The 13,078-nt window shown below is 53.0% G+C and overlaps 1 protein-coding gene across 5 annotated transcripts in view; it reads left to right on the top strand.

The window, feature by feature from the left end:
• Shisal1 (shisa like 1) overlaps positions 1-13,078 on the top strand; it is a 103,330-nt gene that overhangs the window by 60,856 nt on the left and 29,396 nt on the right. For all 5 annotated transcript variants that reach the window (XM_039080314.2, XM_039080313.2, XM_039080315.2 and 2 more), the window contains exons 2-3: positions 609-704; positions 3,593-3,806. In XM_039080314.2, coding sequence (XP_038936242.1) covers positions 638-704; positions 3,593-3,806 — 281 coding nt within the window. In that variant the 5' untranslated portion in view covers positions 609-637. The remainder of the gene's footprint in view (positions 1-608; positions 705-3,592; positions 3,807-13,078) is intronic.

Below are 13,078 nucleotides of genomic sequence, written 5' to 3'. Positions count from 1 at the left end.
TGCTATAAGCAAAAGCCGTGGTTATGGGGCTGTGAGTACACTGTGGAGCCTCTGCTGCGGTCCAACTCTCCCAGCGCTGTGCTGTCCTGTGAATGCTCACCTGTGAGGGCTGTGGCTTCTGCTCTGGGGCGCACACCATCGGGAAAGGTTTCTTTCCCCCACTGTTTGCTTCCTCTTTTGTTGGCTGCTGTGTCCCTGGTGCCTAGAAAGGTAGCCAGGCCAGTGTGTACTTGCAGGAAAGTAAATGGAAGTCACCCTTAGAGACAGAGCAGGGAGGCAGGGTCCCTAGCCCTGAGATGGCAGAGGTAGAGGACTTATCATCCCCCTCCTCCTGGACACTTTGGATGGATGGTTGGTGATTTCACCACCTGAGCCATCGGCGTCCTTTGATTAAGTCTCATTTTGCTGTGAAAAGCAAAGGTGACGGGGCTGCTGGGGGAAGGTCACTCATTCCAGAGAGGAAATTGGATGGAGGTGTTTTTTATTCTCCATTCGCCCGCCCAGGCTCCCGCAAGCTCCTGCTGTCTGCTGTCTGTCTGCTGTCCCTCCTCTGCGGGTAACAAAGCAAGTGCGAGGAGACAGTTGCCGAGTGTCTCTGTCTTACACAGGCAGCGCCGGACGGGTCAATGCCAGCCGGATGATGACCAGTTGTGGCCAGCGGTCCCGGAACGTGCTCGCGGTATTCTCCCTGTTGTTTCCTGCAGGTAAAACTTCTGTGGGGCTCAGGGGCTTGAGGGAGAGTGGGGGCTCCCTTCCAGGGTAGGGCTGCTGCTGGGGCTCTGCATGTCAACAGGACAAGGGTACTTCAGTCTCCGGATGAAGTTTCCCAGCCCCGAGATGAGCCGATCTGATCGTTGGATGCTGCGGGGGAGTGGGGCTGCCAGGAACCTGCCACTCACATTTGCTCCTCTAGTTCTGCAAGCCAAAACTGAGCCTGGAGATCACAGCTAGCAGAGGGGCCAGGATTCAGACCCCGGCACTGGAGCCACACCCTCCAGGTACCTGGGCTGGCACTGTATGCAAGCTTGGACTCAGAAACCAGATCCTCCGTGCCTCCAAACTAGAGCTGAGCCAAGACAAGAGACAGCCCAGCAGCCAGCCAGGACCGAGGCAGAGCCTGGCTCTTCACAAAGGCTATTGTGGCACTGTCTGTCTGTCTCACTCCTCCATCTCTATATGGTTCTGTTACTTTGTATATTTTCCCACTTCTCCATGCATCTCTCTTACCTGCCTCTCTGTTTCTTTCATATATCTCTTCCATACGCCTCAGATCTCCTCCTCAATCCCGTGTCTCTCTGTCTGTTGTGTATGGCTCTGTCTCTCCTCTCTGACCCTCCCCACACCATGGCCAAGCCATTGCTTGGGACTGGTGGCTTCCTTCCCTCACCCTTTGCTTGGGATGTAGCTTGGAGGAGATTGTGATAGGACTCCCAGGAGAGCAGAGTAGCAGCCAAGCTGAGGCCGGTGTCTGGGGCCACCACCTCCCCAGCTCTTCCCATGTGATGGGGACCCTGGTTCTCTCCACCCTAGCTCTTTCCCATGTAGGAGGGCCTGACAACTATATGTTGTGTCTTCCCAGCTCTTCCCCATGTGGTAGAGGGCCCTTGGTTCTCATTATTCTGGGTGTAAGGACTCAGTCACTTTTTATTGCCACTGGGGACAGGGACTCAGAGGAGGCATGTGGGTGGTGCTCACAAGGCTAAATAAGAATTGACTCGGCCTGGGCCACTAGAGCTGGGGTTCACCATGCTTCACATAAGTGCTGGAATTCACGAGAGCTGGAGGCAGTGAAGCTGCCCCCACTGGTGTTTCGAGCTCCACCACAGGGGCTCTGATCCTTCTCCAAAGCAGAGAGAGGAAAGGTGGAGGTTCCCCAGCCCAGGGCTCTTCTGACCCTGGGGAAGCAGCAGGGTCTCCTGGTCACTGGCTAATGACTAAGGCCGGAGCATTCAGGGATAGCTATGGGGTTGTGAACTAGGTCCTGGGCAGGACCTTCCAGTCTCACTCCTATGTTTGCAATTGCCCCTGCCAAAGCCTGACAGCCCCCTGCTATATGCTGTGACTCACAGTCAAGAGGCCAGTCCCAGAGCTAGGTTGGTCTTTCTACTAGCACCCTAGGTGTGTCTGGCATTCCCAGGTGCCCATGCTGAGCACACAGAGCCAGGACGGGGCTTCAAGTCACCCAAGAGTCATGGGACATGACTGCTGTCCTCTGCTTCTTACTGATAATCTCACCATGTGCTGTTGCTTTGGGGCAATGGTCCCCAGCACAAGCCCTGGGGCATGGGCTTACCAGAATAGATCATGTCCCATGTTCCCTACCCTAGAGCTCTGTGCTCTTGTAGGGTCAAAGAGCTTCCATTCTGACTAGCATGCTTGGTGGGCCAAGGCTCTGAGCCTCCCTATCTCTTCTGTTTGGTGGGAGTAGATAGGACTCCATGCCACATCTCCCTGGGGCACCACACCAAGTGGTCTCCGTGTCCCTGGATTGGCTCTTCTCAAGATCAGGGATGGACTGGAGGCTAGAGAGTCACTACCTCTCCACTGTGTCCACAGAAGGAGGAACTGCCCTTCGGGGAAGGGCCTTTGGAGTCAGCCTAAGCACCAGCTCTCAGGGTGTCCACCCCCTGCCAGCTGGCCCGCTGGGGTCCCCTGTGGTGGTGCTGTGTGGGCTGCAATCTAATAACCTCTCAGCTTCTTGTGGGAGCTCTAAGAAGCCAGGGCCTTTGTGCCTGCCATTTGCCTGTGCCAAGAAGCCCCTTTTCAGTGATACAAATTAGATACAGCGAGCCCTTTATGAAGATACTAATTAAGCCAGAGACAGCCCGCTCTGCTTTCCCATTGTTGCTTTGTTCGAATTCCGTCCTGTTTATCACTATCGGCTCATCCTGCTTTGCGGCAGAGAAAGCTGAATAGGGGCCTCATCCTGTGGGCCAGGGAGAGAGGATCAGGAGCCAGCACAGCCCTCTCACAGTATGAGCTGCTCAGGTCTAGGACAACAGCTTCTATAACGGAGTTATGACTTTCAGTAGAGGTGGACCCCAAGTCGGACACTCCTTTGTGGTCTCACCCCCAGTGAACCTGCCAGGGGGTGGGGTAGGGGATGGGGAGGGGAGGTGGGGGGTGTGGGAGTTTGGGGGTGTGGTGGTTTGGGGGTGTGGGGGTGTGTTTGCAGGAGCTGGCTTGAGTCCTGTGTCATCACCACCGACCAGCTCCTCTGGGTCCTTTAGGCTCCTCAGGCTCAGTTTCTCCACCTTCAAAGTGACAGCAGAATCCTGCTAGGGTGACCATGTGGATTCAGTGAGGACACCGAATAGGTCCCTAGTCACTATAGGCTGAGATGCTGGAGGTGGCCCTACAGATGAGCTTCAAGGAGCATTCAGTCTGGGCTATTGGGGCTGTTGCTGTGTCAGAGGTGGGGATCAGAGGTCCAGGAAGCTTTGGGGCCGAAGTGAGGTTCTCTCTGAACCATGAAGGATTCCCAGGAAAGGAGGGGCCAGTAGGACCCTGGAGCAGGTGGCCCAGTCCTTTCTGCTCAGTACCTGTGAGCTGCCAAGAGGACCCTGGCAAACCTGGTGTCTCTGTATTCCAGTCCTGTCCGCACATTTCCGGGTCTGTGAGCCTTACACGGACCACAAAGGCCGCTACCACTTTGGTTTCCACTGCCCCCGGCTCTCGGACAACAAAACCTTCGTCCTTTGCTGTCACCATAACAACACGGTCTTCAAATACTGCTGCAACGAGACGGAGTTCCAGGCGGTCATGCAGGCAAACCTCACAGCCGGCCCCGAAGGCTACATGCACAAGTGAGTACCAAATCCCCACCTCCCAACTGCTCTGACCACTGCCCACCCCTACCCTGGGGATGCTCCAGATAACACATGCAAGGAGGCTGAGAAATGGGCATAGGGTACCCACCTAGACGAGCCTGCTGGAGAGGTTGAGTGGTGTCATGTCTGTGAAGCTTGGAATCCCTCAGAACTGTTTGACGACTTTCACTCAGTAATATTGGTACTAGCATTGATGCCGAGACTGATCCTTCAGAGGTAATGAAAACACATGGAGATCAGGTCTCCATGAGAAATTTGTTGGCACAGGAGCAGAGGCTGTACTGCTCAGGGCATGGCGAGTCAAAGCGGCACTCACTTCTATTTGAACAGAGTTGACCATCCTTTGGTGTGTTAGAGGCAAGGGCAGGGCATGTCATTGTGTTTCTTGTATGCTGGCTGTTGATGTGGTTCTGTCAATTTCTTTTCCTACTACATTTTTGGTGTTTTTCTTATTTTTTAACAAGAAATCTTTATATATGAAGGAAACATGATACAAATATTTTCCAGCACTCCCTTCACTTTGAAGTGCTTTTTATGCATGCTCAGCAGTCGTGTGATCTCAGGATATCCATTTATTTTTTGTGGTGTCTGATGTTTGCCCTTTTGAGAAAAGCTTTTCCTTCTAAGAGCATCAAAAAGTTCTCCTGTCTTCTCTTTCAAGTTTCAAATATAGCTTCCCAGTCTCTTATCTGTTGTTTGGGTCAGACTTATTCTAATGTAAATATTCCATCAAGAACTGGGTTTTATTATCTTTTTATACAGAGAGTATCTTAGTTTCTTTTCCCATCATTGTGGTAAGATGCCCTGACTAGAACAATCTAAGGGAGAAAGGACTTATTTGGCTCAAGGTTCCTGGGAACACAGTTCATCATGGCAGAGTCAACATGGCAGGAGGCAGGGAAGTCTGGCAGAAAGAGAAGGAAGCTGGTTGGCCACCTTGTACCTGGGAAGCAGGGAGTGAAGAGGAACTGGGTCCAGGTTATACAGACTCAAGGCCAGCCCCTGGTGACTCACTTCTTCCAGCAAGGCTCCCTGTCCTAATGGTTTCACAGCCTTCCCCCAACAGCGCCACCAGCTGGAAGCCAAGTGTCTAAGCAGTCGAGCCTGTGGGTGTCATTCCTCTTCCAAAGACTAACAAAGCCCCATGCTCCTGTTGAACCGCCTGCCTTCTCTCTGTCTACTGGTGTGACATTCAAACTCACCCTGTGTCATAACGTGCCACATGTGAGCCCCAGGGCAGAGTGTCACAGCTCTGTGGCCTTTGCTGCTCCATGTTCTATGCTAGTGTTACAACTGTGTGAACTGCTGACGTCTAGTCTGACTTCATGTCTCTGTGGTTTAATCGTCCTGGGCTCTTTAGACCCTGGGTTTTAGAATTTGCTTATATGGTTCTCCTGCTCTGCAGGCCCCGACAGAACAAACTGAAAAAGTCCTATTAGTATCCTCCACTGCCCTTAGCTTCACGGAAGAAACAACTTCTTGCGATATTGTTTCTGTTTCAGTCTTCGGCATTGACTGTTTCCACTCAAGAACACACAGCCTGTTTACCCATTGATTCAAAGTTTCTAGGCAACTGTCCCATCCCTGAGCTATCCTCTGCCCTTCAGATTTTCTTTTGTAATGCTTTTGGTTCTCTATGTAGGGAAGACGTGGGTGACGTCTGCGTTTGTTTCTAGCTTGTTCTTTTCACGTTGCTGTCAGAAATAGCCTCTTTTCTTCTTACCCTCCTGGCTATGGATGTTCAAAAATTAGGAATCTTTAGTCATGAATTCGGTCCTCAGTTTTTGTAACACTTTGTCCATCAATTCTCTCCTGTTTCCAGTTATGCCACTTGGAAAAAATAACCCTGCACCCCTCTTCCTTGCTTATCAAGCAGGAGCTCACAGGGTGGCCTTGAACTTGCGAACTTGCGTACCGCCTCTTGAGTCCTGATGCCAGTCTTACTTTCACAGTTTCTGTTTTTCTGGGTTTTTTTTGTTTGTTTGTTTTGTTTTTGGTTCTTTTTTTCGGAGCTGGGGACCAAACCCAGGGCCTTGCGCTTCCTAGGTAAGCGCTCTACCACTGAGCTAAATCCCCAGCCCCGTTTTTTTTTTTTTTTTTTTTTTTTTTTTTTTTTTTTTAATGTTTGTTTGTTTGGTTGGTTTGGTTTTTACAGACAGCGTTTCTGGAACTCTCTCTGTAGGCCAGGCTGACCTTGAGCTCAGAGATCCACATGCCCCTGCCTCCCCAGTGCTGAGCTTAAAGGCATGCCCCACCACCAACTGGCTTTTTGTTCTTGATTTTGTATGCTTTTATTTGTTTTGTTTTCCTTTCCAGATGCATAGGCTAGTGTCTCTAAAACAGGCCAACAGTCAGGCACTCTTATTATCCTCGGCATTATGGGAAGCTTCAAGTCTTTCCCTGGGGGTTGAAAGGTTTCCCATGGTAGGAGCAATGGACTGAATGGGGGGTCTTATGGAGTTACTGTTGATATGATTCGTGGTGGTGCTGGGAGCAACAGGACTGAGGAGCTGAGCCTCCAGCTCTGTCTGCCTCTGGAGCTCGAGGCTTTGCTACCAGGCTCTGCTCGCTCGGGAGAAGGTGCCTCTTTCCTTTGGGTGGGCAGGAGATACAGACTCTGACTATCATCCAAACCTCTCCTCCTCCCACCATGGCCAGCTCCTGAGAGCTCCTTTCTCAGTTGCACGGTGCTTCCCCTGAATATCCTGCCATCTGCTTGGGCCTCTGAATAATCCTGTGTGTGAAGTGGCTCAGCAAGCCCGTCCGTCACAGCAGGGTCTGGAACCAAGCCTGGAATCTGACCTAAGCCTTTTGTAAGACCACGGGCTATCTCCACGAGGGGGAAGGGTAGTGCCGGGACTGGGGTTGGTGCTACAGGTGCCCTGTGAAAGCCAGGCAGAGGCTGGGCCCCACAACTAGACTTCCTCGAGGTCTGGCACCTGGGCACTGGGAGCCTCCCTTAGAAGCCCACAGGTTTCTATAATCTGCTCCCACAGGGTTTCCCACAAAGCAGGCACAGGGGCCTGGCTGTTGCCGCTGGCTGCCAATACCAAGGGCCTTCCCCCAGAGGGAGTGGGAACTGTGATGCTCCGAAGCTTCGCTTGAGTTTTTAATCATTGGCTTTCAGAAGCACTCCCGGGGCAAGGCACTGTGAAATCTCTGTGCCGGTCACAGGGGTATCCCATATGCGCGCTGCTGACACCAGTGTCCCTTGACAGATGTGGGGCCTGCTGACGTAGGGCATCCTCCTTTAAGTGTCTAGCCATCTTCCTGATACTCCCTCTTCAGAGATGGGGATGTGAGGTGAGGCAGCTGGCCCCTGCTCATCACCACCAAACCAGCAGCACCCTTTCCAAGGGAGCCGAGGCAGCCGACCTAGAAGGGGAGTAGGCACAGGTGAGGATGGGTAACTCTGCGCAGACTCCTTCAAGAGGAAGAGGGGATATAGATGTGACTGTTAGGCCTGGACTCCCAGATGGGACAGGGCTTCTAAGACAAGGTCAGCGCCTCCCAGCAAGGGATGGGGCTTTCCAGTCAGGGGCGGGGCCTCCCAGCCAGGGGCGGAGCTTCCCAAGCAGGGGCGGGGCCTCCCAGCCAGGGGCAGCGTTTCTCAGCCAGGGGCTAGTCTTCCCAGCCAGAAGCAGGAACACCCAGTTGGTTGGGATGGGAATTCTCTCCTGAAAGGTCTAAGCTTCATTTGTATCATAGAGCGAGTTATTGGGATGAGGACCCTGGGGACCTAATCAGTCCATAAAAACCAGAATGTGGCTTGGAAGGGAATCAAGCCCAACAGAGGGGCAGTGGGAGCCGTCAGTCCTGTTTCCAGGTTCAGGGACTTTGTGGAGAGGACCCAGGCCTGGGGACCTGTAGCAGGGGTTGACTTCCAGGTGGACTCAGTTACAGAGGGGGGCCACGAGGTGAATCTCTGAGATGGCAGCCTGACACATGGCCAAAGAAAGTTACTTTAAGGTAGACTCACAATGTGGAGACCACTCGTGGATGCATTACCTTTTAGTGCCTTTGCCATACCATAGGACAGCCACCCTGAGTCTCCATCAGCCTCAGACTTTCTGAGAGAAAAGAGGAGAGGGACCAAAAACATGTTGATGAGATCTCTTGTCCTAGACCCCAGCAGGTTGACAAGAATTGAGGCTAGGGACACAGACACGCTTGTTCTGTCATTCCAGCCACAGGTCCAGGAAGCTGAGCCTTGTCTGAAGCCAGTTGTGACCCCCCCAGGGGGCCCTGTTCAGAGTGCAGTCTCCTCCTCCTCCTCCTCCTCCTCCTCCTCCTCCTCCTCCTCCTCCCCCCCCCCCCCGCAGTGAGTCAGCTGGAGGTGGGCTGGTGACCTGGTCTTATTTATTTGTGTTTTTTGGATGAACAGAGTGTTGTGTGGCGATTCTGTCTGCCTGGCAGAAAAGCAAGCCACTGAACGAAAGGAGGCTGCTTTGCCAATTCCACCACCGCAGCAAGATGCCTGCTTCCAGCCAAGCCGGCAGCCAGGGGCCAAATGAGGGCCAGCCAGACACCCTGCACCCCTCTCAGGCAGGCCTTGCCCCTGTCAAGTCAGGGGAGGCCTTTGCTCAGAGCTGCAGGAGAAAGCAATCAGCTCTCTCTCTGTCTCTCTGTCTCTGTCTGTCTGTCTGTCTGTCTGTCTGTGTTTCTCTCTCTGTGTGTCTCTCATGCCTGAATGCATGTTCTCTGTGTGTGGGTGCCTGTGTCTGTTTCTCTCTCTCTCTCTCTCTCTCTCTCTCTCTCTCTCTCTCTCTCTCTCTTTCTCTCTCTCTCCCCCTCCCTCCCTCCCTCCTCAGGGGCAGATGCTAGGATATGTCTAGGGAAAAGGGGCCTGCAGGTATGGAGATGGGTCTCCACGAAAATGAAGCAGTTGGCACTCCTGGGCCAAACAGGCCTGTCAAGGCCTCTTCTTCCTGGTCTCTGCCAAAGCCCTCCTTTCTCATTGGTCATAGTGAAGCTTCTGAAGTGTGGTGTTATCAGTCTGAGTCCCAGTACCCTCGTGACCCCATGTGACCTCTCCCATGGCCTCCAGTTTTGAACTCTGACCCAGGCTAACCAGAATAGAATGGGAATCACTGAGTCACAGTCTTGCCGAGGCTCGTCAGGTGTAAAATCTCCTTACACAGTATCGTTCTTGAGAGGACCTTCTAGAATTATCATAGCTTCTTGCCTGAACACCCCTTCCCCTAACCCTATAAATGACTTCTCTGCAATCCATACAGAGCCATTACATGTGAGCAAGTCCAATAGACAGGCCTGAGAACCAGAGAGTGTGGAAGTATGTCTGAAACCACACAGCTCACAAGGCCATAGCAATACCTATCCAATTGTCGCCTGGACCCAGCTGTACTGCGGTGACATCCACATGGGACACTCGTAGCTCTGCACATGGAATGTCGTGGCCCAGGCTGACATGGTGGTCAAGCTGCAAGAGTAAAGTCACACACACTCTGCTCACGTGGCTCTGGCCAGTGCCGTCCCCATTATACCCAGGTGCGCCCCAGCCCTGAAGAGAGGCATCTGTGTGTTTGTTCAGGGACAGAGTCCGGGTGGGCCACTGGGTCAAACTGGCTCTGTGTGCAGCATCATCCTACCTCCTGACCCTGTGGTCCTGCCCTTTAGTTAAGCCTATAGCAGCAGGGCCAGAGGAGACAGCGGCTGACCCCACTGGGACATCCCCCTGGCAAGGAAAGGGAGATTTTTTTATACGAGTGAGCTCTGCCTCCCAGGTTACTAAACACAAGATTTGTGCCACCCATGACTGCCCCAGCCAACCTCTTCCTGGACATGTGACCTTAGTCAAGGTACCATGCTTGACTGCGCCTAGACCTATTGAGGCATCCTTGGTGATTTTTATTTGTGATTGTTTAGATTCTGTAGCTCAGGCTAGCCATGAACTTGAGGTCCTTGTTCCTCAGTCTCCCAAGTGCTGGGATCACAGGTGTGCACCACCACACCCGGCTTCCTCTGTGATCATAGGTGTGCACCACCACACCCGGCTTCCTCTTTGCTTCACAGGAGCTTTCCCTCATTGATTTCTTCTCTATTTTGTTTTGACTGAGACAGAGCCCCGTGTAGCTCAGGCTAGCTACCAACTCTCTATGAAGCCAAGGATGACCTAGAAGACCTAATCTTCCTGCCTCTACCTTCCAAAAGCTGAGATTAGAGGCACGTGTCACCGTGCACCTTTTATGTAGTACTGTGGATAAAACCCAGGGCTTCGTGCACCAGGAAACAAAGCAAAAAACAAACAAAAACCTCTACAAGCTGAACTGTAGCCCCTGCCCCCCTGCCTTCAAGGTCTCTTCTCTTTTCTGGACCTCATGCCAGTTTGCAAAGCCTCAGTTACACCCCAGAGTAGGATGTGTACTTAACTCCTACTTTAAGGCTGAAACCGAGGTTCATCTTCCTAAGATTAATGGAAAGTGGATTTTGAAGAGCTGAATTTAGGTCCCAATGGCTCCCACCTGCTAAAGCCAGGTCTCCATGGTGAGGCTGACCAGGGCAACTCCCACAATATGTTCTGTGTTCCCACTTTACGGGTGAAGTCTGCACAGGGCTGTTCCTGTTTCCACCTGCCCAAGCCAACCAGCAGGACAGGACTTCTGCAGCCAGGGTCTCCCTGCTCTGACTGATGGGCCGGACCACTACTCTCCTGACTTCTGGGTGGGGGCAGGGATTTATATCCCAGGTCAGGCCAGGCAACTGCAGCCTTTAGCTGACCGGCCGTTCTGCTCCACAGACACATTGCAAGTCCTCCAGTGGGAAGGTTCTGTTATCGCTCTGGAAACCCCGAGGAAGCTGACTCACCCAGACCTGCACACGGCGGCGCCTGCCACTGTCTGAGGCTGGCCGGTCTCAGAAGCCCTGCCACAACATCTGCCTTTTATCTTTGCCCTCCACGCACGCGTGGCCGTGGCCTGGCATCTGGGTGCAGTTAATTTCCAGATTGCATACTTTAAATGGCATTTTAAAAATTAAAGACACAAATCCTTGCAGCTGGCAGGCCTTGGAGAGCATGGGCTGGGGGCTGCAAGCTGTTGTGGAGAGGTCTGTGGTCCTGGTGCCCCATGTGCCACACACAGGGCATGGTCCCTGTAGGCAGGGCCTTCTGCAGAATTGAGAATAAACAGACAGGTGGGGATACTGTCCAGATGCAAGCCCCACACACATGGAACCTTTTCTCAGACAGAATGCTCAGATGAGAGGGGACAGGACTTGTTTTTAATTCCTAATACAGGTGGAGCCAGGGTTATAACGAAAGAATCTCGGGGCTCCCTTTCTGGTGTCCGTTTTAGATTTAACCCTGGGATTTCCCAGGATTCAGCACTCTCTGAGGTTGTAGGGACCTGGCTTCAAACTCCTGGCCTGGAATGGAAATCCTTGCCCCCATCCCCAACACCCAAAAGTCATGGGAACATTGGTCCAGCCTGTCAGTTAGAGCAGGAAGACCATGGCTGAAGCCGTCCCACCCTGATGAGTTGGGTTGGCCGAGTGGGAATTGTGACAGTCCTCTGCAGCCTTCATTCATAAAGGGGGAATCACAGAACATACTGTGGGAGCAGCCCTGTCAGCCTTACAACAGAGGTGTGGGCCAAGCCACTGGGAGCCACTGGGACCCACATGCAGCTCTTCAGAATTCATTTCCCACAGTCTTGGGGAGACAAGCCTCAGTTTCCAATTCTGCGCAACAGGAATGGCGTGGTCACTGTGAGCAATGGCTGCTCATAGGGGGCCCATCTGTAAAATGGGGTCCTCACTCTGAGCCCAGAGCACATGTGTCCCTCGTTCTTCATTGGTGTGCCAATCACACAACTGTAACATCTGGCCAGCGCTGGTCGGTACCATGGCGCCTGCATCCCTCCCATTCCCAGTTCTCACTGTGTCAGTACCACACGGGTGTGATTGACACGTGTATGATCCAACCAGCCTTGGGGGAGTCCGAAGTCCCGAGGCTACCTACAGTCTTACAAATGAAAACAGACCACAGGGTGATCTCGGAAACCCAGTGACGTTGTGACCCACATGAGGCTTCCTGATGACCACACGGTGACCCAGCATCAGGGTCTGGGTGCACAGGAGACGGGGAGTTGGCTCAGCAGGGGTGCATCAGGGCATGGGGCTAGGTCTCTAAGCCTTGTGTGGTTCCCTTTGGGATTGCTTAGGTTGGGTTTAGAGGTGCTCTGGGGAATTCAAATCCTGATACTGCTGTCGCAGTTGGGGAATCTCAGAGAAGACTTTGGTCCCCCAGAGGTTCCTCTCCCTGTCCAGTTCCCCCCTCAGGCACCACAGGTCTGCTTCCGTCCATCTGAGCACTGTGCAGAGCAGAGGGGACCTCCTGCTGCCCCTTGTCCTGCGCTGTTTCAGTGTTTCTAGCTCCAGGCAGGGCCACCACCCCTCCTGCTCTGGATGCCAAACAGCATCTGCAGAGAGCGGCCCTGCTCCCTCCCCGCCTCCTCAGCCCCCAGGCTGCTGCCATGGGAACCATCAGGAACAGCCTGGTTTTCACAGCCCTGCCATGGGGGCTGCAAGAGAGGAATCTGGGGAGAGCTGGATGCCTGGGACCAGAGCCCACCTAGACATCTGTCTCCCATGAGTCTCCAGCCTATAAGTGAGTTAGGGATGTTGGCCTTTTTCCTCTGACGGGCACACTAGAGGAAAGTGCCCTGACACTTCCAGGCAAAGCTAAAGTCCATTAATAAAAGGCTCAGCACTTGGCTGTCAGTCATTCACACCTTTGCATCGTCTTAGTTGGCTGAGAGACAAGGTTGCTTTGGAAAGACTTCCTTGTTTAGGATTTGCTGGGTACTGAGTCCAAGTACTGACTGGTATTGAGTTCTAAGCACCCATCTTGAGGCTGCCAAACTCTCTGTGCACAACGTGGCAGAGCCTTACCGATAGCCCATTCCCCACCCCCCACCCCGAACCCCTACTGCCCTGACTCCCTAGAGAAGTTTTCCCGTCCAAGAAATTGGCCCGCTGGGAAACATTCTCCTGAATGGAGAAAGAAAGTGGGCTTATAGGCTCTGCTTCTTCCCTGGCAAGGCTGGGCAGAGGATAGCCACCATCTCACCACCAGAAACCACAGCTGAAACTAGGGGTCACCCTTGGAAGATGAGGAGGTGGGCATCCTAAGTTGAGGAGAGACTTAAGACCTAGAGATGAGCTGAGTTTCTCATAGACCACACAGCAAAGCAGAACCAGACGATCAGGCCAAGCTCAGTTCCTAGCTC

This window comes from Rattus norvegicus, chromosome 7, assembly GCF_036323735.1.
Source record: "Rattus norvegicus strain BN/NHsdMcwi chromosome 7, GRCr8, whole genome shotgun sequence".
NCBI classification, from domain to species: Eukaryota; Metazoa; Chordata; class Mammalia; order Rodentia; family Muridae; genus Rattus; species Rattus norvegicus.
This window is presented reverse-complemented; position numbering and strand designations above follow the sequence as displayed.